The sequence below is a fragment of the Anabas testudineus genome, chromosome 2 (assembly GCF_900324465.2).
Source record: "Anabas testudineus chromosome 2, fAnaTes1.2, whole genome shotgun sequence".
Classification (NCBI taxonomy): domain Eukaryota; kingdom Metazoa; phylum Chordata; class Actinopteri; order Anabantiformes; family Anabantidae; genus Anabas; species Anabas testudineus.
This window is the reverse complement of record NC_046611.1, coordinates 11,843,709-11,871,158: the sequence shown is the minus strand read 5'-3', so window position 1 is coordinate 11,871,158 and position 27,450 is coordinate 11,843,709. Positions and strand designations below refer to the sequence as shown.

The window sequence follows — 27,450 nt, the reverse complement described above, 5'->3', positions numbered from 1 at the left end:
TTTCCCAACAGACCAGAGAAAATGGCCAAACTCCCTGTGCTCTTAGGGAACTTAGATGTAACTATTGACAACGTGTCCCCGGATGTAGCCAGTAAATCCTTCTAAATATTTACAAAGTCCCCTTGAAAAATCTATTCATAAGCATCACATTTCAACCTTGAACCCTTAAAACAACCCTCTCGCTTCCTGCCTGCAGATTGTGTCACTTCCTCCTACATCCCAGTGAGAAACTTTGAAGGCAACGGGCCAGGCAGCGCCCTTCTGGAGGTGGAAGAGTTTGTGCCTTGCATCGCTAAGTGCTCCCAGCCATTCACCATCTATAAAAATCACCTCTATGTCTACCCAAAACACCTCAAGTACGATGGACAGAAATCTTTTGCTAAGGTGTGTAAAGATAGGGGCTTACATAATACTAGCAGAGATTAATGCTTTATTTGAGCTACATCAAATATTATTCCCAAACATATGATTTAATCTTTGTGGAACATAACGCTTTTGTTTGGCAGCCATTCTCAGATCATCATTTTGTCTTCCTCTTTAGCCCACATGACAACTGGCCACAGTAGCATGCTCATTCAGCCAAGCTACAGAGCTGGATAGAATTATCCTTACACAGAGCAACGGCTCCTGATTAATACAGTAAAAGTGAGATATTATTTTCACTGGGTCAGCCTGACTCAGCGAGGCACATGGAAAACATTTTTCTAAATCCATGGGAGTGTCATAGAGCTAGTTCTGGTCTTCTGGTCTCCATTATAATATGTATTATCTGTCTCTTTTGTTCAGGCAAGAAATATTGCTGTTTGCATTGAATTCAAGGACTGTGATGAAGATGAAGCCCAGCCACTGAAGGTGGGTCCGCATGTGATTAAAGTTGACAGTCAGTTTAATTTCATTTATTTGTATATTGTCAAATCTGGGACTTACTTACTTTTTCCACCTTTGCACACTCTACATTAAACCATCCTGTGGTGACTGATTTCTCGTGTTTAATTATCTGTGCTCTGAATCCACTGCAGTGCATCTATGGTCGTCCAGGAGGTCCTCTATTCATTAAGCAGGCGTATGCAGCCGTGCTACACCACCAGCAAAACCCAGAGTTCTACGATGAGGTGATGCTGTGTTGATGCTACTCACAGACAGATTTTCTTAATATAGTGAATGTTAAAATATCCAGCGACAAGTATAGTTCATGAAAGTAAGTTTCACCTCTACTGGTTGAGCTCCGTTCTACTCTTCAGTGAATCCTTTCATTCTCCTGAACAAAGGATCCTCTGTATTAGAGAATTAACCCGAGAACCTTTCTCCCCTTCAGATAAAGATAGAGCTGCCTACTCAGCTTCATGAGAAGCATCACCTTCTCTTCACCTTCTATCACGTGAGCTGTGACAGCAACAGCAAGAAGAAAGACCTGGTGGAGAGTCCAGGTAGGTCGCCGCTTGTCCCTCACACAAAATACAAAATCAATCAATGTAAATAGCTGCTGTGGATAAATTATTAAAAGGGGTCTGATCAAGGCACCTGTTCTTCCCCCACAGTGGGTTCAGCATGGCTGCCGCTACTAAGGGATGGCAGAGTCATCATGAATGAACAGCAGCTGCCTGTTGCTGCCAACCTTCCTGCTGGGTACCTGGGATTCCAGGATGGTGTCACTAAGGTATAAAAAAGATGAAAACTTTTGGATAGTTTTTTAAGTGAGCCCATAATATGCTGTTTCCAGGATGTTGTGGGGACGGTGTTACAAGTTAATGTAAGGATGCAGGTGTTTCACATCTAGATTGTTTTGTGTATTGTTTTCTCATATTGGCCGAAGGAGTCGAAAATTGGTTAAGATGCATTTAGTGGGTAATGAACAATAAGACCTTAACAGATTAATTGTGATTGGATTGGGAAAACTATTTAAATGTTTAGTCTAATAATCTTAAGTAATTAGTAATAAGTAACTAATTTGTTTTTGGTCAAGACGTTGAAGTTTCCATTTAATATCCAATACTAATTATTACCTACCTGCCATTGCAGCACTCCAGCTCAGAGATTAAATGGGTCGAAGGAGGAAAACCTCTGTTCAAAGTCTCAACTCATCTGGTTTCCACAGTTTACACTCAGGTATATACACACATTTCTATTTTGAAATGTAATTTTGTTCTTACTGCGCTCAAAATTGAAATAAAAGTAAACGTGTGTTAAAATGTTTTCTTTAGGACCAGCATCTGCATAACTTCTTTCACCACTGTCAGAGCATGGAGAAGTCTGAGCAAGCATCAGAGGGGGAGCTGGTGAAATACCTAAAGGTATGAAGACCTTCATTTATATCTAATTCCCCTAGAGGAAAGTGTAACACACCATTCGTTCATGCCCCATCAATATCTTTACTTTTAACATTCAAGAAAGAGTTTGTTCAGTTAGTTTTTTCCTTCCCTACTTCCTCCCGTCCAAAGAGTCTCCATGCGATGGAGGGTCATGTGATGGTCAACTTCCTGCCCACTATCCTCAACCAACTGTTCTGTGTCCTAACCAGAGCCACGCATGAGGATGTGGCTGTCAATGTGACCAGGCAAGTCGCACCTGCATGCAAACGCATGAAATGCGTGGTGATCAGCAGCAGAATACTGTTGTAAAGGTTATATGTGATACAGCCATTTATTTGGTGCATTTGAATAAACTTCACATGCAAAACCAGCTGTATTTCTAGTTGAAAAGCTCATCTGATGACATCATCTGGAAGATACTGTATTTTCAGGTCAGATTATGTCATCAGGTTAGTCATACTCTGGCGACCGGTGTTGGTCGACCTCCTTCTCCAGAACTCCTCTCAATGACATCATCTGAACCGACAAACTCCTGATGACAGCGTCATCTGAATTTTTCGGTTTGTAGATTTCTGGAATTAGTTTAATATAGAGAAGACAAAGGGAGGTTTATTAGCATTCATACACATGTCCTCTAAACTAAAACCATAACATGCAAGTTTAAAATCTGCACGTTTAAATTCTTTTATATATTATATAATATATATATTATATTATATATTATATATATTATTTTTCTTTCTTTTCAGAGTGATGGTTCATATTGTAGCACAGTGCCATGAAGAGGGGCTCGAGCATTACCTGAGATCTTACGCCAAGGTGCAGTCCCTTCTTAATACATGCATGATAACAATATCCAGAGGATGTGTTTGTCTGTTCCTGTGTTTATGTACACATGGTGTAATCAGTTTTTTTTACTCTTTACTCAGTTTGTGTTTAAGCCAGAGCCTTATTCCTCCACCAATGTAAAAACAGTTCACGAGGAGCTGGCTAAAGCCATGACAGCCATACTCAAGCCATCCACCGACTTCCTAACCAGCAACAAGCTGCTGAAGGTACATCTGCTTTTTGTCGCTGGCTGACATCTTGATTGTCTTAGCACCATAATAGATAACCAACTTTTTGTTTGTGTTGCAGCACTCGTGGTACTTCTTTGAAGCTCTGGTGAAGTCAATGGCTCATTATCTCATTGAGGTCGGGAAAGTCAAGGTAAATCTTGTTATGGTCTTCTCCTCTTTTCTTTTACTTCTTTCCTTCATGTCTAAATACACTGTTGTTTGTTTCCTTTATTCAGCTCTCCAGGAACCAGCGTTTTTCTGCATCATTCTACCATGCAGTGGAGACTCTGGTCAATATGCTGATGCCGCACATCACCCAGAAGTACAAGGACAACCTGGATGCAGCTCGCAATGCCAATCACAGCCTGGCAGTTTTCATCAAGGTTGGCACTCATCCGTGCTGCTGCGATGCAGTATAACCCTTTAATGTGTAGATTTAATAAAAGAGTTATCTATAAATTGTCATTATTCCAGATTTCACAGTTTTTTGACATATATATATATATATATATATATATATATTCAGTAGTGGTATTTGTTTGTTTTCCTTTCAGCGCTGTTTCACCTTCATGGACAGAGGATTTGTATTCAAGCAGATCAACAACTACATGAACTGCTTCACGCCTGGAGACCCAAAGGTTTAGAGAATCATCTCCTTTTCTTTAAAGGCTGACTTCATGAATTTTCAACTTCCTTCTTTTTATTGTTTAGCGACATCGTGCATTTGAATTATATTCCCTGAGATATTAAACACTGTACTGTTTCTCTCTTCTTCTGAAATACTCCCCATATGACATCAACGGGAGGACTTTTTCAGTTAAGATGATGTCATCTGGCGTCTTTTAGGATTTTTATTGTTCATCATACTAGGGAGGCAGTCCGGGTTAAACCGCTCCTCCAGACCTGGAGCAATTTTTCAGCTAATACACGAGAGATATTGTAATAAAGGGAAGGCAGAGGGATTATTTAGTATGACTCACATACATGTACTCCCCAGACTTAAACCACTAGAGGCAGTTTGCAAAGCTGTGACATCATCCTTGTTGTTTATATATTGATGTTATTAAAATAGAAATAAAGCTCACTCATACTATGTATTTTCTTTTGTATTCCTATCAGACATTGTATGAGTTCAAGTTTGAGTTCCTGCGAGTAGTATGCAACCACGAACATTATGTTCCCCTTAATCTGCCAATGCCCTTTGGAAAAGGCAGAATACAGAGGTTTCAAGGTAAAGAAAAGGCAGTTGACATTATTTGCATCTGTGTGTAGTCATAATATGCTTGTGCTCTACATTGCTTTCTTTTTGCCGGCTACACAGCTTTAAATTCAGTGTTGTTTCTGTTGATTGATACGTGGTGCAGATCTCCAGCTGGACTATTCCCTGACTGACGACTTCTGTCGAAACCACTTCCTGGTGGGCCTGCTGCTGAGGGAGGTCGGGGGGGCTCTTCAAGAGTTCCGTGAGATCCGTCAGATTGCCATCCAGGTGCTGAAGGGACTAATGATCAAACACACATTCGACGACCGCTACGCTGCAAAAGTGAGTTCTTTGGTACAGCATAAACCCTTTTTACATACATACACAATTTGCATTGTCTGTCTCAGCCTATTCAGTTTCTTACCAATTTAATTATGGAACGCAGACTCTTAGGTTTGTTTCAGATTTGTACAACTGTTTGTCTCATGGTCATGTTATGTATCCCATTCCAGAGTCAACAGGCCAGGCTTGCCACCCTCTACCTGCCACTGTTTGGCCTGCTCCAGGAGAATGTCCACAGACTCAATGTCAAGGAATCAGCTCACCTCAGCAACCACAATGTAAGCCTGACACCTAGTGGTGGGAGACTGAATGGAAGCTTGTACCTCCAATTCCCAGCAAGTGTTAGACTTATAAGGACAGCTGAGTGTACCACTTTCCTGAGGGTTTTCAAGTTAATGTTGATCTTTCAATGTATTTTATCTGTTGTTGTTTTCCCAGAATTTGAGGGAGGACTCTCTGGTGCCAAACTGCATTGTGACTCCTCAGAAACATGGCAGCTGCATTGAAAATGCTCTTCACAAAGATGTGTTTGGGGTCATCTCTGGAACAGGTGACTCAGTCAGTGATAAACACATAGCCAGCACTAATGGAGCTTGCACAGTGTGAATTCATCTTGTCTATTTTGTTGACATTCAACAAAACTGTATTTCTGTGTTCTGTCCCTGCAGCCTCCCCTCACAGCTCCACTCCAAATGTCAGCTCAGTTCACCACGCAGACTCTAGAGGCTCTTTGGTCTCCACTGACTCTGGGAACAGTCTGATGGACAAGAGCAGCGACAGGACCAACTCCCTGGAGAAGGTAGATGGATGCAGGAAAGATTTGTTACGATAACTGCATTTAAGTTAATAATAGGATGTACATACGGAGTCTGAAACAGGAGTTTCTCTCTAGTACGCTCTGACTATTCCCTTTGTTCCTCCGAAGTCCACAGTATGAAGTTGTAAGTGTGTGAGATTAATTACATTTGCTCTTCAGATTAAAACATTAAACAGAACACCATCATTTCTATCTTACATTTGCCTCCTTGGACACTGACGCTGTCCTCCAGAGCTCCCACTTCCTTTGTCGTTGCACTGTAACAACCCAATTCCACCAAAAGGAGCAATTTACCAGGAGGCACTCAGTCAACGTGCCCCCTCTCCCCTTGAACCCAGAGGACCAAGTGTCATCTCTGAGCCGCGCGACCAAGCGGGTCACCATGGATTTCTCGCTCCTCTCGGCACCGCTCCCTGACATCCTGCAGGATGGTGACAGTAACGAGAAGCAGACTGGAAATCACGAGGAAAACATAGCAATACAAGTATTCTGTTTGACCTTTGTAACCAGTCCACCAGGAGGTTTTGGATAGGATTGCACAGAGTCCAACAAACAAACTTTGTTCCAGTAAATACGCACTTTGTTATTTTTGATGCCTTACATACAAACTTGTGCAATATATCCAAAATCTTTGAATCATTCCTCTCTGCTGTTACCGGTGCAGATGCTGAGCTGGCCTCATAGCCTTTTTCACCTATTTCCTCGGGTGCTGTAAAGTAACTCTGTGTGTTTCCTCGAGCCTGTCGTTGATGTTGCTATCTCAAAGCACAGAGCTGCTGCAGCCAATGTGCTTTTTCACTCTTGTTTATTTGACATTTTTCACCTCTTAAATTCTGGTTGTTTGAGTGATGTTCTTTATCTCTTTGAAGTTTCAATATTTTCTGCAACTGTGCTGATAACTAAAACAGTTTCTCTTTCATTTGATCCCTGTTTCTTTTTACTTGCTTCCTGTGCTTCAGAACCAGTGTGCGGTGGCTCTGGGCAGCACTGTGCTGCGCTGTGACAAACTGGACCGGGACGAGATCAAAAACCTGCTTATGTGCTTTCTGCATATCCTCAAGAGCATGTCAGAGGGTAGGGCAGCCTGTCGGCGTTAATTTAGGCACAATCTGACATGAAAAACTGGTCTGGAATAAACTAATTTCTTACTATTCTTTTCAATTTCTTTACCCACAGAGGCCCTTTTTGCTTATTGGAACAAAGCCACTTCCTCAGAACTAATGGACTTCTTTACATTAATAGAGTAAGTTCAAACAACCTCCTTCTAATGTACCATTAGAACACCACCATGGGTGGTTGAGATTTGCTTCAGCAGCCCTGCAACCCTTAACAGGAAAAGCATTATTATGATGGATGGATGTGTGGGTGAGACCGGGGTCAAATCTTAAAGAGACTATTTAAATAATATACTATTATATATAATAAACTGTTTATATATATATATATATATATATATATATCATCTGTTGACTGAGCTGAGCTAATAGTAAAAATTAGCTTAGCTTATCATAAAAGTGGAAGAATGTGCATGGCTAGTCTGGCTCTGCCCAAAGTCAAAACTATATATGTACTGTCCCTGAATGCCTCACACATTGAGTATGGGTGTTGTTACTGACAGGCTGCCTTCTGTTGAGATTCAGCGTCTTAACATCAAGCCCACTTAGGAACAGAACAAATTATTTTCCAGCATATTATATAAACTTTCGGCATTCGAGATGTTAATATGTGTAAGCTGCCAGAACCTCTGGGAAAGGTAAGTCTGATCTGTATAAGATGTTAATTACTAGATTTCCCCTCTGTTACTTTGTTAGTGTGAATCTGAGAATAAAACCTGAACGAATGCTGTTGATTCCAATAAAAGTCTCCATATCTGTCCTGCAGAGTGTGCCTTCATCAGTTCAGATACATGGGGAAGAGATACATCACCAGGTAGAGTGAATCAATCGTGTTCAAAGATATACAGTACGATACATACGTATCACACATATGATGTCACATGATGATGTCAGATATCACTTATCTGAGACTGAATTCATAAATTAACTCTCTGTCACTGACACTGTTTTATTTCTCTGCAGTAATATGTCTTAACACTGTGCACAGACTTACAAACATAAATTATTACTGAACCTTTTAACCCCTCGGTTTTTCCTCTCATCTTTAACACTGCTGACGAGTTGTTTTGTGGTTAATGTCACGGCCCCGGGCCCCCCCTGCATGGGTAAGAGATTGCTGTCTTTTATCTTGCTTTGTTTATTTTAAGGCACAATGCCACTTGTCTTCATTACAATTCAGATTGTTTCTTACACTACTAATGTCTGACTCTGGTCCTTTTGCTCCTCTTCCTCTTTATGTTCACTCCACTGTCTCGTGACAATAGTTTAACTGACCTCTTAAACTCACCAGTGAGTTTTTTTTTCTCTCTCCAACAGGAGCCAGGAGGGGACAGGGCCTGTAGCTTCAGACAAGAAGTGTCTGACTCTACCTGTGTCTCGTAGCAGAGCTGGGATCCTTCACGCCCGCCTACAGCAGCTGGGAACTCTGGAGAATGCTCACACCTTCAATAACAGTAAGCCCTGCTTGTTTCCTCCAGCACACAGTGACTACAATCAGCAGTGGTGATGTAGATCTAGGATAAACACTAATAAATCCATTTGAAGATCACAGAAAGAAAAGATGCCCATTATAAATTGATTTCTTAGCGTCCAGTTTTTAAAGAATAACCCTGTTCTGTCTTATACAGCAGCTATAAAAAGTATTGATGCCCTTAAGGACGTTTTCCCCTTTTATGTGTTTTAAGCATTTTAGTAGAGCAGCAAAAAGAAAAAAGCTTAAACTGAATCTGTGGAAGACAGAAGTCAACCGGAGGAAGGTTCTCTGGTATTAAAATTGCACCTTTTGGGCACAAACATGCTTTAAATTTCATCTGAATCTGTTGTAATAGCAACAAATAAATAAAGAATTTCCCCATCGTTGGCTGAATAAAGTCTATCTTAACTTAAATCCCTGCTGCCTAAGTTGTAAAGGTTTATTCACAGTTAGCTGGATCAGGGCTGAAATACTTCCTACTGTACATGAACGTATTCAGGTATAAATAACACATTTCCTTATAGAGACCAAAATAACAGTGTTGACATAATTGTTAGATAAGAACAAAGTTATTGAGTTACTCCAATATAATAAATATCTTGTGGTGTCAGTAAAAGTCTTTATTAATCCTTTAGTCACTGATACTAATCACGTCCAGGCAGCTCATGTGCTATGTTTAGAAAGAATTTATTGCTTCTATAAAGTGATATCTCTAACAGTGACCTTGTGTCTGTGCTTTCTGAGCAGTGTACTCCCATACAGAAGCAGATGTGAGCAGCCAGTGCCTGCTAGAGGCTAATGTGTCTACAGAGGTCTGTCTGACAGTGCTGGACACGCTCAGTATCTTCATCATGGGCTTCAAGGTATGACCCAAGACTGCAGTTTCATAAAAGCTACCACGATACATCATGTGTCCGGCGTCTTGGTCCTTATATTCTCCTGTTTCCAAAGACGCAGCTCAACTCAGACCTGGGTCACAACCCCCTGATGAAGAAAGTTTTCCAGGTGCATCTGTGCTTCCTGCAGATCCCTCAGTCCGAGGCAGCCCTCAAACAGGTCTTCACCTCACTCAGGACCTTCATCTACAAGGTGAAAGAGAACCCCGCCCTGGCTTCCTGACCTTATGTCTTTTGGCACATCATTTTATTAATTCACCCAGGTGATGCCCCAAACTTGGTTTTCATTTGGCATGCTTTACACCATGTCTCTGTCCATGCACCCTCCAGTTCCACTGCACCTTCTTCGACGGCCGCGCCGACATGTGTGCCTCTCTGTGCTATGAAATCCTCAAGTGCTGTAACTCCAAGCTGAGCTCCATTCGCAGCGACGCTGCCCACCTCCTCTACTTCCTCATGAAGAGTAACTTTGACTACACAGGCCGCAAGTCTTTTGTGCGAACTCACCTCCAGGTACATGCTCCCGATTGTGCTGTTTTTCGTTTTTGCACATACAGTACAATATATTCTCTTATGTGCTCTCAGTGGCATGCTGGCGTAGCTGTGATATTCTTCCTCTCGTGTTTGCCCAGGTGGTAATTGCTGTCAGTCAGCTGATTGCTGATGTCATCGGCATTGGGGGTACCCGGTTTCAGCAGTCCCTCTCTATCATCAACAACTGTGCCAACAGCGACAAGAACATCAAGGTGAGGGGTGGGTGCAAGTGGTGGAATAATCATCATATAACAGTGTTTGATTTTCCTTTTTTTTTTATTTTGCCATAAAAGTGTTTCATATAAAAATTATACAATATTCAAAATGCCCAAAAGCTTTTTGTTGCTAATTTGTTGCTACTGTACTCTACAGCACACAGCGTTTCCATCCGACGTGAAGGACCTGACAAAGCGCATCAGGACAGTGCTGATGGCCACAGAGCAGATGAAGGAACACGAGAACGACCCGGAGATGCTGGTGGACCTCCAGTACAGCTTGGCCAAGTCTTACACCAGCACACCAGAGCTCCGCAAGACCTGGCTGGACAGCATGGCACGCATCCACAACAAGAACGGAGATCTCTCAGAGGTCTTTTTTTTTTTTTACTTAAGGTTTAAGTTCAGTTGTAGGAGGCAGCTGTAGATCTACATGAACTACTTTTACAAAGTGAGGCAGTATGAAGCACATTAATGCTTTTTAAATTGATTTTATGCCAACGTGTGACTTGTGTGCTTCACCTGCAGGCCGCCATGTGTTATGTGCATGTTGCTGCCCTGGTGGCTGAATACCTGTGGCGGAAAGGTGAGTTGACACTACAGGAGTGCACGTCTCCTGGTAATGGCACACCTCCTTTTTCAGTAAATAACCACTGACTGTTCCTGAGCACCATTCCAGCATTTTTATGTTCCTACTTTACAGAGGCCATATAATGAGTCACTGGTAAGGGTTAATTCAGTAGAAAGAACATTATCCTGAATTTAGAGTTTAATAAACTTCACACCAACAACAATAAGAAAAAGAAATGAGGATTTGTGCATTTGCATTTTTACCATGTTCCACACACACACCTACACATATACACACAGGAATGTACACTTTCATCTGACACCTGAGCACTTGTTCAAGGGTCATCTGTTGAGTCCCGTGTTAAAAACACTCCAACGCTGCACTCTCTAGATAACAGCCCCTGCCTTGTTTCTACTCTTATCAAAGCGGATACAGCATTCAGACTCTAGAAGGAGCCTGTAGGATAAGGTGTTTTATGATAAAGGTTTTTATAGACGTCAGTAGTTCGTTGTCAGCTCAGAATGTTTAAGAGTGGGCTGAACTCCCCTCACACTTTTCCTCTATGTAGCACAGCATTGAGACACCTTACTGATCTTACTGATGATTTGATAGTTGAAATAAAGTTTGTGTTAGAGTCATAGCTTGCTGTTTAAGGTGTTTAATACTGAGCAGAATTTCTTTCTCTCCACCAAATCACAAAGCCACACTTCACATCATTTACGACATATTTGCATGGAAAAAATTAAGCTAAAGCTACGAACTGACAGCAAAACAGAATCAAAAATATTCAGTTTATTTCATTTGAAAATTAGTTTTAATCTTTTTCATGTAAAAATAAAAACATAGTTTATCTCTTGTGATTATGACATATTTTGTCTTTACTAATAAGTAGGTTATATTACAAAATTATAAACTCCTCTTGTTATGATATAACTGTCGTTGCATTATTACACAAAATTACTATATGTTAAACAAGAAACAATTTTAGTTTTAGAAGTATTTGCATAAAACTTGGAACCAATATGTTCCTCTCAGGAATACTGAGAGTATTAACTGAGTCAGTTAGTTTCTATTAATCCAATTGTACAAATTTATTGTTGTTATATAGAAAAAAGTTGCAAAGGTTACTTTAAAGCAAAGATTTTGTTAGTAAAACGGACACTTATGTCCTATTGTCGCATGTTATTTCTTCCTTTATGTCACTGTAGGTATGTTCAGACAGGGCTGCTCAGCTTTCCGCGTCATCACTCCAAACATTGACGAGGAGGCGGCCATGATGGAGGATGTTGGGATGCAGGATGTTCACTTCAACGAGGTTGGATTTTCTATTGTGATGTTTTCTACATGCCATATAGTGGAGACACCGTCTCAGCCAGTCCTCAGTGTAAACTGTGCATTTATAAGTATATAAAACATTTTTATCTCTTCGAGGAGTATCAATTGCTAAAGTGAAAATATGGTAGACTTTGACACAAGGGTTGTTACATGAGTTGTTCCCAATGAAATCACTGAGCTGGACTTCAGAATTTATTGTGTTGTTCATAGACAGTTGTTGACACAGAGGCCTGAGCCCAGCTCTTTAGGTAAACTGATAAAACAGTGAATATGAAAGTGATGACCAGAGAATGTTTGAGCTTTTACGAGCTGGTCAACAGATATGTAGGCGATGAAAAGTGCTTTTTACCTTCCAAGCTTTTCTCTTTATGAGCTGGACTCATCATCACAACAATAAAAAGAGGGCAGACGATAAGTCCACTTCCTACTGTGCAGGAACACTGTGCTTAGTTTATGTTCACTCAAAAAAAAGAAACAAGCTGAACTTGACATGAATAAAATGTGAGGTTAGAAAACATATTGTTGTTTACGGTGATTCCTCTGTGTGTTTATGTGTTCAGGAGGTGCTGATGGAGCTGTTAGAGGAGTGTGCTGATGGCCTATGGAAGGCAGAGCGTTATGAGCTTATCGCTGACGTCTACAGGCTCATTATTCCCATCTATGAACAGCGCAGAGACTTTGAGGTAATCTGCACTGTGTGTATTCAGATTCTTTGCTGTGGTCAGCAGCTTCCTGTTTGCTGTCGTTTTCCTTGATATTCAATATCATATATATTATATTATTATATTATTTCAATGTCACTTATAAAAGTACAAATGTTTACATTTCTTTGAACTTAAATACTTATTTCAGTACTATCCGGTTCTTTCACATAGTCTTTTACAGTTTTCTGTTGCATTTACCCTCCACCGTATAAATTACTTTATTGTGTTTATTTGTTTTTGGTAGGTTCTTGTGATAATTTCTGTTATTTGTCAATGTTTGTCAAACAGAAACTAACACACCTGTATGACACCCTCCACCGTGCCTACACTAAAGTAATGGAGGTGATGCACACAGGCAAGAGACTGCTGGGCACATACTTCAGAGTGGCCTTCTTTGGACAGGTGAGGAGCCAAGTTTTCCCATTGCAATATATTAAATGATCAAACTAATTTGGATTATCATGAATGCTAACCTAGTCCACACTTGTAAAACATGCAGGATCCTACCTCTCACCTTTTGCATGCTTACACATTCATTATGGGAGCATTCCCTTACACATATGAGCCTTTCAATCAGACTCTACACCTGCTGAAACTCTCTTTTTAATAGAAGTTTCTCTTTTTTTCTCCTCGCCTTCCAAGGCTGCGGTAAGTGTGTAGGGGTGTAGCTGTGTGTGTTGGCTGTTTTCTGATGTTATTGCTGTATTGTCCCCAAAATTTTACATCTTACCTCCTCTTTACCACCTACCAGTGATTAAACCACACACTTGTCTGTGAACTTTTCCAGAGAGAGAAAAGATTAGTTCATGTAATTTTTTAATTAACCTGGAACAAGTGATAAATTTAATTTAAAATCTAAACACCAAATAATAACGCACCGTCTTATAGTAGGGAGTTGATGATGAGTCCAGGTGATAATGCCTGGACTTTTCATCAACCATCACAGTGACAGGGTTCATGACCAGGCTCTTGTCCCTGACTACCTTCCTTTCTTCTTCAGGGCTTCTTTGAAGATGAGGATGGGAAGGAATACATCTACAAAGAACCAAAGTTCACCCCGCTGTCTGAGATTTCCCAAAGGCTCCTGAAGCTCTACTCTGATAAGTTCGGCCAAGAGAATGTCAAGATCATTCAGGACTCTGGCAAGGTGGGGTCACGTTTGTGTGCGTTTATATGGCTGAACCAGGAAATGGTAGACCCTGGCAGTTGTGCAATGGTCTTGGGAAAGCATGTTATAGTACACTAGGTTTGTAGAGCAGAGTTCAGGGACAAATGTAAGACAAAAGTCATCCTCACTGCACAATTATGTGCCAACAACCCAGAGATTACTTTCCTGATATTCTTCCTTAGAATTTCCCTGACTCAGCCAAATAAATCAGTTCACGTAACTTTTCTGTACGTGTGCACGTTTGCATGCTTGTATTTAATAAATGTAAATAATAAATTGAATATAGCAAAATTAGAGGCAGATTCATATTAAATGGCAAAATAATGCAATTTGTTAGAAGTCACACAGTGGCACCTTTTGTGGACATTAGAAAACTATTGTCTTCAGTAGTTTTTGATGTTTCCAGTGGAATTTGTGAGTTTTCTTAGGGGTTTAGTTCTGAAATGGTTTCAAAAAGCTGAGCGCTCTCTCTCTAAGCTCAGTAAATCCCCTCTACTAAAGTTGATGGTAATACTGTCACATTTTCCCTTTCTTGCAGTTGAAGGGAGGGTAGGTCTTTTGAGTCAATGTTGTAGTCTAATTTCTTCAAAGACAGTTCTAGTAGCTAACCCCCTGTAGAACAGCCAGTTGTGTTTTTTACTCTTTTGTAACTTTAAGTTTTAAACAAGGAGAAACTTGTGCTAATTGGGTCAACATTTGGCTATAACCAGCAGGTTGTTTCCCCCTGCATCCAGTCTTTATGCTTTTCTAAAGGCCTGCTGACTTTAGATCCGTAGTTAACTCACAGGCGTTGACGTTTTTCAAGGAGTTAAACTATTTATTCACATGAGCACAAAGATATTTTAAACTCAATCTTTCCCTCAAACCAAATGTCTTTGTCTCTTTTCCTCCACAGGTAAATCCAAAGGACCTGGACTCCAAGTACGCCTACATCCAGGTGACCCACGTCACACCCTACCTAGAGGACAAGGAGCTCGAGGATAGGAAGACGGACTTCGAGAAGAGCCACAACATCCGGCGCTTTGTGTTTGAGACTCCATTCACAGTGTCGGGAAAGAAGCAAGGCGGAGTGGAGGAGCAGTGTAAACGACGGACCGTTCTCACCAGTGGGTCGTGCATTAAATCACACATCCTCTGCACATCGAGCTGAAGCAGGAGAAGATTTATGATGTGGCATTCATGTAGAATTATTAACCAAAATAAATATTTCTATTTAACCTTATCGCATTAGCAATGTCAGGAAACACAGAATGATGTGCCCATCTATATGTGTTGATTACAGAGGCCTCTCAGGTGTATTTTGCTAATGTCACTCACCTGAAACATTACTCAGATAAGGCCAGTCAACGTTTATTACAGTACTGGGCCATTCACTTTATCCCAAAGTTCAGCTGTTATCATGGCTTGTTAATAATCACTGACTGATAGTGACCTAGGACAGACTCACTTACGCAGTGAGTGTTTCCATGAAGATAGATTAGAAAATATCCTGGTTATGCCCGTTATAGTATATCGGAGACGATCTGTGTCTCAGTAGCCAAGCTAGCACCTGTACAGTATGTTGCTGTTCTCACATGAATATTTAATGAATATTAAAATCACATTTTTCTCTTCCAATCCTATTTCTACCCAGCCACCCACTGTTTCCCATACGTGAAGAAGCGCATAGCCGTCATGTACCAACACCAGACCGATCTGAGTCCCATAGAGGTGGCCATAGACGAGATGAGTGCCAAGGTGGCCGAGCTGCGACTGCTGTGCTCGGCCTCCGAGGTGGACATGATCCGCCTGCAGCTCAAACTCCAAGGCAGCATCAGTGTTCAGGTAACAAGGTCATGAAGTTATATAAAAAGACTGTAAACCAATCTACTTCTTTTGGATCATTTCAGTGTAATTGACGATCTTTGACCTCCATTTGTTTTCCAGGTAAATGCTGGTCCCCTTGCTTATGCCAGAGCCTTCTTAGATGACAGCAGTGCCAAGAAATATCCTGACAACAAGGTCAAACAGCTCAAAGAGGTTTTCAGGTACTCAGTAATTAAAATGTATAAAGATATATAAAACTACACCTTATACCTGTACTGTCCATTGCCTATGACAGAGCGTTCCTAATTTTAAAGTCAAGTGACATTTGCACTTAAATCTTCAGGCAGTTTGTGGACGCCTGTGGTCAGGCACTTGGAGTGAACGAGCGGCTGATCAAAGAAGATCAGCAGGAGTATCACGATGAGATGAAGGCCAACTACAGGGACCTGGCCAGAGAGCTGTCGAACATCATGCACGAGCAGGTTGAAATTAAGATTCTGCTGCATGTGTTGTATCATTCAGAAATGATCAGCTGGTACAGCATCCCACCCAACTAGAACCCAGCACACTGTGTCTATAAAAACTTCTCTGTCTGACGCATTAGCTACTTTCATCTGACCAGTTTATTCAGTTTGCTTTGTGATTTATTCTTAACTGATGCCTGTTGCTTCTTTACTAACCATGTCTCTTATCTCCTGCTCTCTTTGTGCTGGCCTGAGCAGATCGGATGGTACTGCTACTTTTAACTTGGAAGTTATTGTTGTAGTAGGACAGTAAGGGACTGTATGAAAATTACGTTTTAAAATTAAGTTGATATGTTTACGATCAACGAAGAGGTTTCCAAAAATCTAAATATATATTTATTTAACCTTTGATGTAAATATTTTAATTAGCCTTCGATGTGTAACTAAACAAGATGTTATTATTTATGTGTACTGTAATTTCACAAGGATAATCATAAACCACTCTGTTAAATCATTTTCCTACGGTCCCTATACTTAACATGTGTGCTGTCTAATTTTAAACTGTATCTTTCAAAGTGTATCCTTCATAATTTTTCTACCTGACGGTTTCTTCCAGATAAATCCTGTAGAAGATGGCACGAGGAGCACTCTGTCTGACTCCATGGGCATCTTCAACACCATCAGTGGCACGCCAACCGGTGCCAACGCTCATGGATCAACAACCATACTCTGATAAGCCCACTTCTAATGATTGATCAAAGTACCTGCCAGTCACGAGGAATCGACGAGGACACATTGTACCATATTTTTTTTCTCTTGCTATTTATGTAAGCTGGAAAATGTGATGCTCACTCTCTGTTAGCAGTAGGCCCATTGTTCTTGTTTCCTATGGAGACTGTTGGCTTTCAAACTTTGACAACAATAATTTGGGAACTTATGGCTTCTGTTTAATTTGTTTTATCCTATGTACTGTAAAATGGGGCTAAGCATATATGAGCCATGCCTGATAATTCAGCAGGTGTGCAACCAGTACTGTGACTGACAACATTATATTATCTTTATTGTCCTAGTGTCTTAGGCCCCACCCCATGTTGTTCATAGGTTAAGACAAACCTGAGGAACTTCAGTATTTGCATTTAACCCAAGTCTAAACCTTATCAGTTTTGAACTGTGGGACTCCCATGTATATACAGTGTTTATAAGAAAGTGTTTCAAAAAAGTTTTTACTACAAATAAATAAATAAATAAATAAATAAATGCTGCTGCTGTAACCGTACATATATTCTAGTATTTTTACATATGTTTTTCTATGTGTTTCCTGTTACAGCAGATGCATTTTTCTGTGCAGAATTGATCTTTTCTCTTGCCTTGAACATTAGAAAGAATTCTTCACTCTATTTTACAGTAGGATGTGTGTAGGAACTGTCTAAAGCCAAGTGTATCACAACCTTTTCGATGTAGTTTCTGTAAAGAAAACAAAGCGTGTCTATTTTCTATAGTCACGGCTACCTACTGCATGGAAAACCACTCTTGCCAAAGACATTAGAAAAAGACGAGGCAATGTGCAATGTAAGACAAGGGTGTGACAATTTGTAATCTTCGCCTCTGTTTCTTTGTCATGTTGATGCCTTTTATTATCTGTGAGGTACAACTAAGATTTTTACTTAATGACTTATCATGTAAATATGTTTAATAAAAAAGAATCTGTAATAATGCTTCTGTCCAGGCTTCACTTTTTCAACTTTTATATCGTTTTTAAATTCATACTTGTCTGCAGCATATTAGATTTCATCACTGCTGTTGAGAAAACCTCAATTTCCTCAAAGTCATGTCTTTATCTGATCCGGTGATGACCTAGCAGCTCTCGCGCTGGCAGTCATCTGATCACAGATGTCGTGTTTTGCTCATGTAGTTTAAATGTAGTCACTGACAAAGTCATTTCTGCTGATTGTCATGTATTTATTTAAAATAATGATGCACTATATCGGACTCTTTAATGGAGTGTGTGAAAAATTCTGGTAATGCAAATTGCAAATACTTGAAACCATTTAACTGTGTGTTTTTAACAAGTAGACAAGTTGTTCAACTGATTCTAACCCTCTGAGCCCATCATCTAGTTTCAGATAAAGCTCAGAACGCTTCATTATCTGTGAAGCAGAAGCTGCACCCCCAACTGTCTTACAGCAGAAAATGAGTGTCACATGGGTATGTCTATGGGTAAGTCTTAAAATATTGATGTTAAAGTGTTTACTGTTGATCTTCTATGTTGCTATATGTAAATACTAATTAATATTAAAAAACATGATGACAACTGTTTTAGTGGAGCAGCTTTGACAAGAGCAGATGTTTGTAGCAGTACCAGCTACTGCACATAAATGTTATCAGAACTGACAGATTTTAAGTGTTTTATCTATGAAGAACAGTCACATTTGTCTGTAAATACATAATCATACATATATTTCACACTCACAGTGACAGCTTTACTTTGCTGTCACACTGTATTTACCATTATCTCATAATTGTAACTGATGGAAACAAACAAAACATACCTGTTCCTTTTTTAATTAACATTTAACAATTAACATTTCCACAGTGTTTTGGTTCTGGTCCATGTTTAATCATTTATCTATTCTCTTTCCTTTTTCTCCAGCAGAGCTACAGAGAGGCCTGAGCCCAGTACATGTTACTGGGTACTGGTGGCTCAGACCTGCACCCTCATCGAAGACAAACAGGGGAGACACCAGTGAAATCGGGATGCTGACTCCTGTGAAATCCACAAAAAGGACCAGTTAATCCCACCCCACCCCTCCATACACACACCGACACACACCTTGTTTACTGGACAACTGTGCGATTGTTTGAGGGATTTGTCGATGCTAAACATCGCATGTGTCTGGTGTAAGTGCTGCTGGTGTTACATAGTGTGTGTGATTGTTTATGTGAGTCTTTAATTGAGGAAATACACAAGAAATGAGGATTCACAGTATCCTTCTGGAACCTTTTTAACATATTGCATACTGTCATGTTTTAGTTACTGCTCTAACTATTTAGAAATGTAAGCCTAGTTTGTGTGTCTCGTGTGTTAACATTTCATCCATCATCATTTCTGCAGTTTCTGCATTATTAGAAGCAACAGTGAAACTTAGAAGCTGCAAGACAACAACATGATGAATGTATCTACCCTCAACAGCTGACCTGACTAATCCTCTTCTCTATCTGTAAAGCAAGACATCAGCATTGAACCCAAGTTCCTTGAGTCATAAAGTAATTATTGACACACACACACACACACACACACACACACACACACACACACACACACACACACACACACACACACACACACACACACACACAGCTGTGTTAATGATATGAGAATGTGTTGGAAGGTTGGGAAAATTGTGAATTGCATGTTGGGAAGCGCTGGACGATGATGATCCACAGTCCAGTGATCAGTGGGCGTTGCAGGAGGATTCATGTAAGGTTACATAAGGGGCTGGTCTCAGATCAGTCTCCCTGTTGGGGATTTAGACAGCTGTCTTTAGTCTCTCTGTCTTTTTTGTTGAAGGACTCGCAGGGACCCACACACACACAGCAGCCATGACAGGTAAGTCCCATTATGACGGGAACCACATGACTGGGTCTCTCAGAAACGCTGACTTACATTTGAGATTTCTTTTCCTACAAGTTTGAGAGAAATGTTTCTGCTGTAGTTTGTTTTTTGTGCAGTTTTCTCTGTGAACTTGCTTCATGCATGTGAACTCATATTTCAAGACTAAATGTACAAACATTTGCACAGTGATTATTGCATGTGTTCAGGTGGTTACATTGAAAATACATATTCCAGTAAAAAAGACAAGAAAAATCTGTACACATAAAATGACGTATGCTAATTTTTGTTTGCAGACAAAGAGGAGATAAAGAAGCCCAAGAAACAATGTGTAAGACATATGTTTATGTTACTGTCTTGTAGCATTTATGAAAAATGCAGATATGTATTGTTTATTGTTTGGACATTTTGAAGAGGAATACACATGCACTCGTCCAAGAGGATTAAAAAATCCAATTAGAACCAGTTCAAGTGATTATTAATTATGTTCCTGTCCTTACACTAGGTTTAATATCTGCACAAATGGCTCCACAGTCACTGTTTGGGATTTAATATCCTTCTGATTTTCTCCTACCTTCTTACAGGCTACTGTCCTCGGATACCCTATTAGCATTTTTTTCATTGTGGTCAATGAGTTCTGCGAGCGTTTCTCCTACTATGGCATGAGAGGTGAGCTGTTCTTCTGGATTTGATACAATTCCCTTCGAGCTGATTCATGTTATGATCACTAGATGAGGGTGAAGTGTTTTAAGATCCGAAGGAAGAGGAAACATAGTAAATGTTTTATTCTTATAAACATCCATGTTTAACTAATTTTTGCTTTTTATGACAAAGAAGCTATGAGTTCTTCTTATACAGAAGTACAATGGAGCCTTTAATTTTCTCTGCGTACATGTTTATTATGTTTATTTTGTTGATAATATCTCCTTTTACACAGTAAAAAGTCTGAAAATAACTACATTCCTGTCCACCTTTTCATTCTGTAGCTGTGCTGGTGCTGTACTTTAAGTACTTCCTCAAATGGGATGATGACTTTGCGACCACCATCTACCACACCTTTGTGGCTCTCTGCTACCTGACACCCATCCTGGGGGCTATTGTGGCTGATTCATGGCTCGGCAAATTTAAGTGAGGTTCAAATGTTGTCCCTGAAGCTTAACAGAAAACGACTTTATTTGCAGTTTGCTTAAGTCGTGACAATCAAACCCGTGTAGAGCGTTGGATAAATCAGCTGTTAATTTTATCTTTTCATTTTTGACCCTTGTCTATCTTATCTGTGAACATGTGGTACATACACCTGGTAAATCTTTGCTTCTTCCTCCTCCTCCCTCTGCACAGGACTATTGTTTACCTGTCCATCGTTTATGCGCTGGGTCAGGTCGTCATGGCCGTAAGTGCTATCCACGATATCACAGATGCAAACAGAGATGGCACCCCTGACAACATGGGCTTTCATATGTGAGTTGAACACACTCACAGCTGTGACAGAAACACAACCCATACAGACGTGCACTGACTGTGTCTGTGCTGTGTTTTCTTCCCAGAGCTCTGTCCATGGTCGGTTTGCTCCTCATTGCTCTGGGAACAGGTGGCATCAAGCCCTGTGTGGCTGCCTTTGGTGGAGATCAGTTTGCAGACGATCAGGTTGGTTGTTGCTTAAGCACATACACACTTTCTGTATACACATGAGAGCAGACAGACTGACACAAATAACAACATTTTGATGTCATTTGGAATTATGAAATCTGAAAAGAACAAACTCAGAATTTTACTATTCTCAAAATATGAGGTCCTGATGTCATACTTATCGCCCCATGCTTCCAAGTCTGTATGTGTAGATTTATTTTTTGATAAATTTATAGTTGTACTCATTAATCTACACTATACAAATCTATTCAGAGCCTTACTGTGTAGAAGCATTTCTACTTGCTTGTCACACCAAGATTTGTTCAGTTTATCCCATTCGTCCTGACAGATGCTCTCACGTTCCACTTAGACCCATAGCATGATGCTGCCACCACCAGACATACACGACCACAATAGCTTCAGCAAAGGATCTGAATACTGTTGTAAATGAAATGTACACAACAAAAGGGGAAGGGGACTTCTTAAAGCAGTGCTCACACACAACGATTAAAACACCTCACTGAGCTATCGATGCCATCACATCAGCACTTCTCATATCTCGGTTTGATTCCATCCTGTTGTTGATTAACTCATACGAACGCTGCTGCATGTGCCTCAGTGACTTTATAATACCGTTCAAGGCCAGGGATAAAGATTATTCTGTAATATTAATCACACTGAAAAACAGGATAAGAATTGGGTAGGAGGTTAGAAAAATGCATCCAACATGACGTTAAAAATATGCAGCTGTGTTTCCTGTCAAACACTTGTTTAACTTCCTGTGTCCTACAGGAGAAGCAGAGAAGCACCTTCTTCTCCATCTTCTACCTGTCCATCAATGCTGGCAGTCTGCTGTCCACCATCATCACCCCTATGCTCAGAGGTAGGACTGGACACAGAAGCTGATCACAATACATGAAATATGTTACTCACACACATATATTGAATTCATAAACGTGATTGTGTTGTTTCCAGCTCAGGAGTGCGGCATCCACAGTCAGCAGAAGTGCTACCCTCTGGCCTTTGGTGTCCCCGCCGCTCTGATGGTGGTTGCTCTGAGTAAGAAGTCATTTCTTTGCCAGGTTACACAACAGTGTTAGCTTAGTGCTGAAAACATTAAGAAATTATTTACTTACCATTAAGAAACTCATTAGTTATAAACCCTTAATTGCACTCAATAAAGAGACAATGGTACCATCATTATTTTTATTGAATAGAGATAACAGGTAATAACATAAGTTAACTTGAAGACTATATGTCTATAACAACGTCTTTCCTGATCAATATCTATCACATATAGTAAAAAATCAGATATATATGTGATGTGTGTGTGTGTGTGTGATGTGTGTGTGTGTTTGCAGTTGTGTTCATCATTGGAAGTGGTATGTACAATAAAACCGCCCCTCAAGGCAACATCTTGGTGAAAGTCTGCAAATGCATCGGGGTGAGTGAGGAACCTCTGACTTATTAAACTTAAATAAACTGTGTGAACATTGAGGTTCAGTTACTAAATACTGTACATTCCAGTTAGAGAAGATACTCATGCCAGTATTCCCTTTGTCCCATCTGCAGTTTGCTATCAAGAACCGATACAGGCACCGTTCTTCTCAGTACCCTAAGAGAGTTCACTGGATGGACTGGGCAGAGGAGAAATATGACGTGAGTACACTTTACAGACACACTCAAACACAAATACAAACAGCACAGTCAGTGGCTAAATCCTGCTCATCTTGTCCTCCAGAAACTCCTGATTGCTCAGGTGAAGATGGTGCTGAAGGTGCTGTTCCTCTACATCCCTCTGCCCATGTTCTGGGCTCTCTTTGACCAGCAGGTAACGTACAGTCTACTGAGATGGCAACATTTCAACAGAGAATCCAAAGACAGGACTGAATAACAGCTGCTTCTCCTCCACAGGGATCAAGATGGACTCTCCAGGCAACAACTATGGACGGTAACTTTGTAGGTGTTCCAGTTTTAGTGTTTTCAGTCACATCTTGTGAACTCAAGCTGCAGAAAACCCCTTAAAATGAGATTCTGTGTTTTTTCTCTCCTTTGTTTCTTCAACAGGGAGCTCTCGTAATCCAGCCTGATCAGATGCAGGTGAGACACTTGTCTGCACATCACTTATTGTGTTGAGGTGTTTATGATTTTAGTGTGAACTGACAGAATAGACTGACTCACATTCTTCCCAACAGACTGTCAACCCTATCCTGATCCTTATTTTGGTCCCTATCATGGACAGTGTGATCTACCCGCTGATCTCTAAGTGCAAATTAAACTTCACGTGAGTTTTTTTTTCCTGTATAATAGTAAATTAGTGTCTTCATGTTTTCTATCTTCATCTATTTTAAGTATTTATTTTTTAGTTTGTGTACCTGTGTGTCATATTATTGGTACTGTCTTAATTATATTGTCAGTTCTATATTCGCTTTATTACAGACATTACAATGTTTTATTGACAATGTTTTATATAAACTGCTTATATAATGTGTTAATATAACGTGAGATTGAATATAGTGTTGAGATGAACTCATAATGTGTGTTTGTTCTGCAGTCCGTTGAAGAGGATGACTGTAGGGATGTTCTTTGCTGCTCTTGCCTTTGTGGCTGCTGCTCTGGTCCAGATGCAGATTGATGTAAGAAAACCACCATCTAAAACTCACAGTGCAATTTAAAAAAACACACAACCTCCTAAAACACATTTACATTTATCATCTAGAAAACCCTGCCGACGTTCCCATCGAGCACTGAAGGCCAGGTGAAGTTTCTCAACGTGGTGAACAGAACGCTGGACGTCCAAGCTGGAACCAATGAGTTTACCTTGGAGCCGTACACGGTACTCACACATGCAACAAATACACTTTGCTGAAACGAACTAGATCTGCTCTAAGTTCTACAGGCTACACAGCCTGTGTTCATAGTTTGGAGGATGTACTGATCTTGAGTTATCTTCTTTCCTACAGGCCAATAACGATTACCTGACCTTTGACCAAACCTTTGACCTGAATCTGGGGCCTGGTATCTCCTACCCAATCAGTTTACAGGATGGCAATCGGAGTACCAGGGTCATCATTCAGGACGGCGACGTACCACGGACTTTATTTGTGAGTATACGTGCTAGATAGGAAAACAGCCTGACTAAAACGACGTGTGTTTGTCTGCTCCAACATACCGTATGTGTCTATTTACAGTTCAATGACATGAAATCAAAACCGGAAGATGGTGCTAATGCTATCAGGCAAGTTTCTAACTGTTATTAATGTTACACGAGTGTATTTTGTATGCAAGTAGATGCAGTTACTGTGATTTGTCAGCTTTTTAACATTTAATATGTTACATTGAAAACACAATTGTGTTTTGTGACAGTAACATCCAGCGCTTTGATTTGCTTTTGTGCTACTTAATGCAGTGCATAGGAATGCAATGAAATTAATATTTAGAAGCTTACTTTAATATTAAGTAACGGGTAATGTAATAAAAAGGTAATGTTACTGTAAAAATAATAAGTTAACAACAGTCACTGGAGATTAATCACATTATTAGAAATGTATGATCTGTATGATATTACTGGCTTCAAGCACTCAGTAAATCACAATATGAAATATGACACAATTTGACACAGAAATCACAATCAAAACAAAACAAAGCTGGTTACATGGAGATCACAGCTACACAGTGTGAAAATAATAATATTAATTATTACTATTAAATTAAGCAGAGATGTTTTGTTGCTTATTTATTCCACTTTTTATTTATAGGATGAATTATTTATTAAGTTTTGTTTTTAAGTGTTGCATAGTTAAACTTTGTTCTGTCTCCCCAGATTTTTTAACAGCTATAACTCAACTGTGAATATAACGGTGGGCAAACTGGACTATGAAGCAATTGTCTACAACAATATGTCAGTGTATGCTAATGTACCACAGGGAAAGTAAGCTGGATATTTAAGTACCATAATAATACCATATATATTTAATAGTACTATAATATTACTACAAGTCTTTGCTCTAACTGGTGTTTTTCTTGTTATGTTAGTGCTCACTTCAAGATCGTTAATGACGCCGGAGTGGAGTGTATCTACAGTCAGGAGCTGGGCTTCGGCAGCTCCTACACTCTTCTCATCCTCCCAAATTTTACATTTGGAGAATATGTAACTATTTAACGTATTTCAAGTCATATTATTAAGTTGAATGCAACTCTCATTTAATTAGGCTAACACTACTGGGTACCTCTCTTTGTAGTGTCACCAGGGCATCAAACAAGTGTTGGATATAGAACCTAACACCTTCCACATGGCGTGGCAGATTCCTCAGTATTTCCTGATGACTGCAGGAGAGGTGGTCTTCTCTGTCACCGGTCTGGAATTCTCCTATTCACAGGTACACAGCTTACTTACGTCTGACACACAGTGCTGCTAAACATTAATAAAATATGGAGCGACTGTTCATGTCTTGATGTCTTTGTTGAATCTCATTTTACTCTCAAGGCGCCCAGCAACATGAAGTCTGTGCTGCAGGCTGGTTGGCTGTTAACTGTTGCCGTCGGAAACATCATCGTGTTGATTGTTGCAGAGGCTGCAAAACTTCCAGATCAGGTGGGTAGATTATAGTTACCTGTTAGGAGACATGCATTGGCTAGTTTATTTGGTTTTGTACGGTAACGCTGAGTTAGAATATTCATGTCATATTTTGTGCTCTGTCTAAGCGTGATGTTGTGTCTGTGAGCATTCAAAGCTCTTCACTCATTTGATAAGAAGTTTGCTGTTAAATGAAGCTGGAACCACGTTAGATTACCATAATGACTGGAAAATGGGGGAAACAACCTCTTAACATGTTCAACTGTTGTTTAAGCTTTGCTTGATATTAACACAGAGTGTTTCTGTTCACTAGTGGGCCGAGTACATCCTCTTTGCCTCTCTGCTGGTGTTGGTGTGCATCATCTTTGCCATCATGGCCTACTTCTACACCTACACAGACCCGGCCAAGATAGAAGCCGAGTTTAGCCGGAATGAGCCTGAAGATAAGAAGAGGAAGAGTCTGGAGATGTCCAGGAAAGATTCACTAGAGCAAAGCAAAGAGAGGAGAGAGAGTTCGGACTCCAGCTCTGACGAGGACGAATGCAAACAGACCAAGATCTAAAGCTTTTCATCTGTGTTTTATTTCTGAGCGTGTCAGTAATTTTGTAAGTGAAAGTTTGTGCACTGCTGCACATGTAGAGGTTAGAAAGAACTGATGACCTCAGTGAAATGGTGCAGAAGTTGTAGGAACAGAAATAGGGCTTAGATGTTTAAGCTCTGTGTGGACAGTATTAGTATAATTCAAACACTATTGTTGCCTTTCTACCTTGAGAATCTTCCTTTTTTTAGAAGTAACTCATAATTAAAATCCATGGATGTTGGTATTGGTTATTAATTTGTTCTTTTGTTGTTGTAAAAATCTTTTCAGTGATTCATTTTACTTCATGTAGAAGTAGAAACATACACACAGAAAGAAACCATTCCAAAATTTGTATTTATTTCCTAACTATGTTAAATGTATTGTAACATATTGTCACCATTGTACTGTATATACGTTCTCATCCACTCCAAGGTAAACTAATTTATCAAATCGAACTGGTCATTCAGTCAATATTCAGCTATTTTCCAGATTTCTCAGAAGCTCAGATTTCCCTCGGATCTTTAGGAACACGGCCCTGTGACGGCGGCAAGCTGTGGTGTAAAACAGACAGAGACACACATATGGGAGACTGTCAGTAAACAATCTGCATCAACAGTGGCTTCATTAAACTCATGAAACAGCATCCTTTGACCTTGTCTTATACTTTCTAATATCAGACATGCAGTGTGTGTATACATGCTTGTGTAATGTGTATTTAGCTTAGAATTAAGTTTCCCTGCCATGTTTCTACAGTAGCCCGGAACGGACAAACCTGATGTTTTAGTTTAATGAGACATGAACGTCAGATTGATTTATTTTTGTTGCGTTAAGTGCATCAGACGTTGTGTGGGAGTATTATATTTTTTCTTTATTAATAAATTAATACATTTATATTTAATAATATAAATAATTAAGTATATTTTTTTAACCCAAAAATTTAGAGAAATGAGAACTCATCCCTGTTTAACTCCTTTTCCACTAAGTCAGTTTCAGGGCTGGTTTTGTGTTTCACAGTCATAGAACTGGCTCTCGCTATATCTTTACATCTT

The 27,450-nt window shown here is 39.9% G+C and overlaps 2 protein-coding genes across 2 annotated transcripts in view; both read left to right on the top strand.

Annotated features, from left to right (window-relative positions):
* dock9b (dedicator of cytokinesis 9b) overlaps nucleotides 1-17,724 on the top strand; it is a 33,958-nt gene extending 16,234 nt beyond the window's left edge. Inside the window, 39 exon segments of the mRNA XM_026362860.2 lie at nucleotides 12-91; nucleotides 197-384; nucleotides 787-852; nucleotides 1,020-1,112; nucleotides 1,316-1,427; nucleotides 1,539-1,657; nucleotides 2,020-2,106; nucleotides 2,202-2,291; nucleotides 2,439-2,554; nucleotides 3,059-3,128; nucleotides 3,239-3,364; nucleotides 3,447-3,518; nucleotides 3,604-3,750; nucleotides 3,922-4,005; nucleotides 4,487-4,598; nucleotides 4,732-4,910; nucleotides 5,081-5,188; nucleotides 5,349-5,460; nucleotides 5,579-5,709; nucleotides 6,687-6,801; nucleotides 6,904-6,970; nucleotides 7,609-7,656; nucleotides 8,160-8,296; nucleotides 9,064-9,179; nucleotides 9,268-9,405; nucleotides 9,543-9,725; nucleotides 9,845-9,958; nucleotides 10,119-10,334; nucleotides 10,490-10,547; nucleotides 11,741-11,847; nucleotides 12,428-12,550; nucleotides 12,860-12,973; nucleotides 13,572-13,718; nucleotides 14,635-14,845; nucleotides 15,373-15,563; nucleotides 15,666-15,766; nucleotides 15,889-16,027; nucleotides 16,626-16,714; nucleotides 16,716-17,724. Coding sequence (XP_026218645.1) covers nucleotides 12-91; nucleotides 197-384; nucleotides 787-852; nucleotides 1,020-1,112; nucleotides 1,316-1,427; nucleotides 1,539-1,657; nucleotides 2,020-2,106; nucleotides 2,202-2,291; nucleotides 2,439-2,554; nucleotides 3,059-3,128; nucleotides 3,239-3,364; nucleotides 3,447-3,518; nucleotides 3,604-3,750; nucleotides 3,922-4,005; nucleotides 4,487-4,598; nucleotides 4,732-4,910; nucleotides 5,081-5,188; nucleotides 5,349-5,460; nucleotides 5,579-5,709; nucleotides 6,687-6,801; nucleotides 6,904-6,970; nucleotides 7,609-7,656; nucleotides 8,160-8,296; nucleotides 9,064-9,179; nucleotides 9,268-9,405; nucleotides 9,543-9,725; nucleotides 9,845-9,958; nucleotides 10,119-10,334; nucleotides 10,490-10,547; nucleotides 11,741-11,847; nucleotides 12,428-12,550; nucleotides 12,860-12,973; nucleotides 13,572-13,718; nucleotides 14,635-14,845; nucleotides 15,373-15,563; nucleotides 15,666-15,766; nucleotides 15,889-16,027; nucleotides 16,626-16,714; nucleotides 16,716-16,764 — 4,555 coding nt within the window. The 3' untranslated portion in view covers nucleotides 16,765-17,724.
* A 1,446-nt stretch (nucleotides 17,725-19,170) lies between these two features.
* On the top strand, nucleotides 19,171-27,015 carry LOC113163627 (solute carrier family 15 member 1-like). The gene is made up of 24 exons (XM_026362389.1): nucleotides 19,171-19,273; nucleotides 19,578-19,616; nucleotides 19,916-19,950; nucleotides 20,204-20,288; nucleotides 20,606-20,747; nucleotides 20,958-21,077; nucleotides 21,164-21,263; nucleotides 22,038-22,128; nucleotides 22,221-22,304; nucleotides 22,607-22,689; nucleotides 22,818-22,904; nucleotides 22,987-23,076; nucleotides 23,160-23,204; nucleotides 23,313-23,345; nucleotides 23,441-23,529; nucleotides 23,800-23,881; nucleotides 23,965-24,081; nucleotides 24,209-24,349; nucleotides 24,437-24,483; nucleotides 25,069-25,176; nucleotides 25,281-25,395; nucleotides 25,487-25,624; nucleotides 25,732-25,839; nucleotides 26,135-27,015. The coding sequence occupies exons 2-24, from the start codon at nucleotides 19,610-19,612 to the stop codon at nucleotides 26,381-26,383; spliced, it is 2,196 nt and encodes a 731-aa protein (XP_026218174.1). The 5' UTR covers nucleotides 19,171-19,273; nucleotides 19,578-19,609; the 3' UTR covers nucleotides 26,384-27,015.
* The last annotated feature ends 435 nt before the right edge of the window (nucleotides 27,016-27,450 follow it).

Bases quoted from the DNA above. Each gene is read 5' to 3' on its own strand.
- LOC113163627 (XM_026362389.1), top strand. The intron at 21,078-21,163 runs GTGAGTTGAACA...TTTTCTTCCCAG, and splicing joins GACAACATGGGCTTTCATAT to AGCTCTGTCCATGGTCGGTT. The intron at 25,840-26,134 runs GTGGGTAGATTA...TCTGTTCACTAG, and splicing joins CTGCAAAACTTCCAGATCAG to TGGGCCGAGTACATCCTCTT.